Below are 2,455 nucleotides of genomic sequence, written 5' to 3'. Positions count from 1 at the left end.
CTACATGTTATGGTGTAGGGGAGTATATGGGAGTGTACGTGAACGATTCTGATGAGAGGCAGGGGTGGAAGAACCTCATGCGGGACGCGGAGGAGCAAGGCCGCCGGAATAGTAGACATTGTGGAAGTGGAAGTCGTCATGGCTGTCACTCAGGTGACGCGAACGGCTCTGATCGACCGGTGGCTGGGTGATGGAAATTAATCATAACTATGTCTTCATTATTCGCACCACGTGCAAGTAGCAAGGCTATTTCCTGATACCATAGTATTGAGTTGATGATATGAGGGGGGAAGGTCTTCCTCAGAAGAGGGAGTTGGGAGGTTAAAGTTGGACATAGATTAACAAAAAGTGTTTCAATGTGAAAATTGGATTTCAATTTGGTATTTAACTCTATCAAGGCTTCAGTGTTAGTAGGAAATTAGAAGTTGAATATTTCACTTCTGATGGGGTGGTGGTTCGGTACGAATCGACCTTAGAAGTATCGATGAGGAAAAGACACTCAGGGACACAGAGTCTGAGTGATACTCAGTGAGTGTGCTGACGATGGTGCGTGTCTTCATCCTCTTCGATACTTACTCCCGGGAGTGGTGGGATTGTCATATTGTACAGGAGTTCCTTCTGCCAGTGACTATATCACCATATACGGTCGCCTCAGAGTTACCTCTCTGCAGTGCGAATTGCTAGCGGAGCGACGCGACCATCCGCATCGGTATTCATTCTAGGTTACCAAGTTAACCTCTATGATATTTGTGTTTGTTGCTAGTCATAGTAACGCAACACTATGAGGATGAATAAGGGAAGAAACGAGTTCGCAACTATACAGTAACACTATTGGGCACCATCACCGTGTTTGTCGAGCAAATATAAAGGAGCTAGTACCTGTAATCGAAGGGAACTTCAACGAGGTGTGGTATTGAGATATTACATTGGCCTTATTGGTTTCCGCTATGCAGCCGTTAGCAAGCATCTCATCCAGGATGAAATGTGCCTTCTCCAAATTGAACATAATATCAAGTTCGCAGACGTTCTCGAAATACCTGAACCGAACCTTGCAATTCCTCTTTCGGGTACACTGGGCACGTGTGCGCATAAAATTCGATGCAGACGAGAAATGGAGAGTACTACGATAACGAGGATGATAGACTAGGGGAGATGGTTGAAGTGTTATAGGGAGTAGAACTGAGTAAACCTGCCGTTACTACTTATCGAGAGTCTCTACAAGGATGTGTATGAATTCCAAATAGGCCAGCTCGTTGTCCTCATCGGAACCGTCAACTCCCATGATGAAGTAGAGAGATGCATATCGACGGTATATGACCTGTAGGAAGGCATAACACAGTATAGTTATAGTACAGTAGTAGTACTTGAAGCAGTACTACTACTACTACTACTACTATTACCACTACTGTTACCACTACTATTACCACTACTATTACCACTACTAATACCACTACTATTACCACTACTAATGCTACTACTATTACCTTGTAACTCCGATACTCCAAAAAACTACACTGGCTCTCACTCCTCGACAAACACTTCCGAATGAGCTCGTTCTCAATAGCCTGTCGCTCCCTAAATGGACACCATTAAAGACAGCAGTAATGTGCCCAGAATCGCCGTTACTTTATCGTTAGAAAGTCCGCGTATTTGGCGAGTCGCGTCTGACCCTGTTTGTTGACCATTAAAATGAATTTGATCATTTTCAAGAGCAGCAACTATTCATGATATGATAATCAACTCAACTCAACTCAACTCAACTCAACTCAAAACCTATTGCCGTCGACCTTATGGTCATTTCAAATTCATGAAAAGTGGAGAACATTTCTTGCTACGCTCCGTCAGCACAAAATAAATTTCGCTCGCCCTTAATCATGACGACCACCACCCACGCGTCCGCATCTTCCGACCTCCGTTTCTCAGCACTGCTACTCGACCGATCGCTATCGAAGTCTCCTTATCCACTTCGAACTGATTAAACTTTCGCCCCTAGTTCTCCGACAAGCCCCCTTCAATGACTCTCTTCCGTCCTCTCCTCCTCATCATCATTGCAACATCCTCATTGCTGATCGCCACTCTACAAGGCTGTGGGTCTCACGATGACTCTTGCGAGATCCTCCTTTCCAACGACCGAGGCATCCGCTTCAAACGGAGCGATGGTGCGGCACCATCTGAGGGCACCATTGGTGCCCTCAGATTCTTCGAGTATCGTTGCAGTGCCAGCAGTGAGTGGAAACGGTAGGGCTTCTTGACGGTGATATGTCCCATTCATTCCCCTCAGATTCACAGGCCATGACGTCCCCGATTACGGGCAGAAATGCTCTGCTTTAGAGGAGAAGAAAACGATTCTCGACATCACAGTCACCGGTCTGTGCAGCGTCCCAGCAATCCCATCCAACCTCCGCATGGGTATCGCCACACCTCCAAGCAGAGACACGACCGAATGAAATTACGG

At 46.1% G+C, this 2,455-nt stretch overlaps 3 protein-coding genes across 3 annotated transcripts in view; 2 read left to right on the top strand and 1 right to left on the bottom strand.

Annotated features, from left to right (window-relative positions):
- The window catches only part of Pmar_PMAR002726 (hypothetical protein), a gene marked incomplete at both ends in the record, with an annotated part of 1,654 nt that extends 1,463 nt beyond the window's left edge, over positions 1 to 191 (top strand). Inside the window, one exon of the mRNA XM_002776488.1 lies at positions 19 to 191. Within this exon, the coding sequence (XP_002776534.1) occupies positions 19 to 191 (173 nt within the window). The remainder of the gene's footprint in view (positions 1 to 18) is intronic.
- Positions 192 to 828: 637 nt separating this feature from the next.
- On the bottom strand, positions 829 to 1,703 carry Pmar_PMAR002725 (AP-4 complex subunit sigma-1, putative; the record flags this gene model as incomplete). The annotated part of the gene is made up of 5 exons (XM_002776487.1): positions 829 to 879; positions 926 to 1,037; positions 1,203 to 1,318; positions 1,485 to 1,575; positions 1,627 to 1,703. 5 exons carry the CDS (start codon positions 1,701 to 1,703, stop codon positions 829 to 831), a joined length of 447 nt encoding a protein of 148 aa, XP_002776533.1.
- A 311-nt stretch (positions 1,704 to 2,014) lies between these two features.
- Pmar_PMAR002724 (Charged multivesicular body protein, putative) overlaps positions 2,015 to 2,455 on the top strand; it is a gene marked incomplete at both ends in the record, with an annotated part of 1,457 nt that continues 1,016 nt past the window's right edge. The window contains 2 exons of the mRNA XM_002776486.1: positions 2,015 to 2,238; positions 2,282 to 2,371. Coding sequence (XP_002776532.1) covers positions 2,015 to 2,238; positions 2,282 to 2,371 — 314 coding nt within the window. The remainder of the gene's footprint in view (positions 2,239 to 2,281; positions 2,372 to 2,455) is intronic.

Source organism: Perkinsus marinus, assembly GCF_000006405.1.
Source record: "Perkinsus marinus ATCC 50983 genomic scaffold scf_1104296953356, whole genome shotgun sequence".
NCBI lineage: Eukaryota > Perkinsozoa > Perkinsida > Perkinsidae > Perkinsus > Perkinsus marinus.
This window is presented reverse-complemented; position numbering and strand designations above follow the sequence as displayed.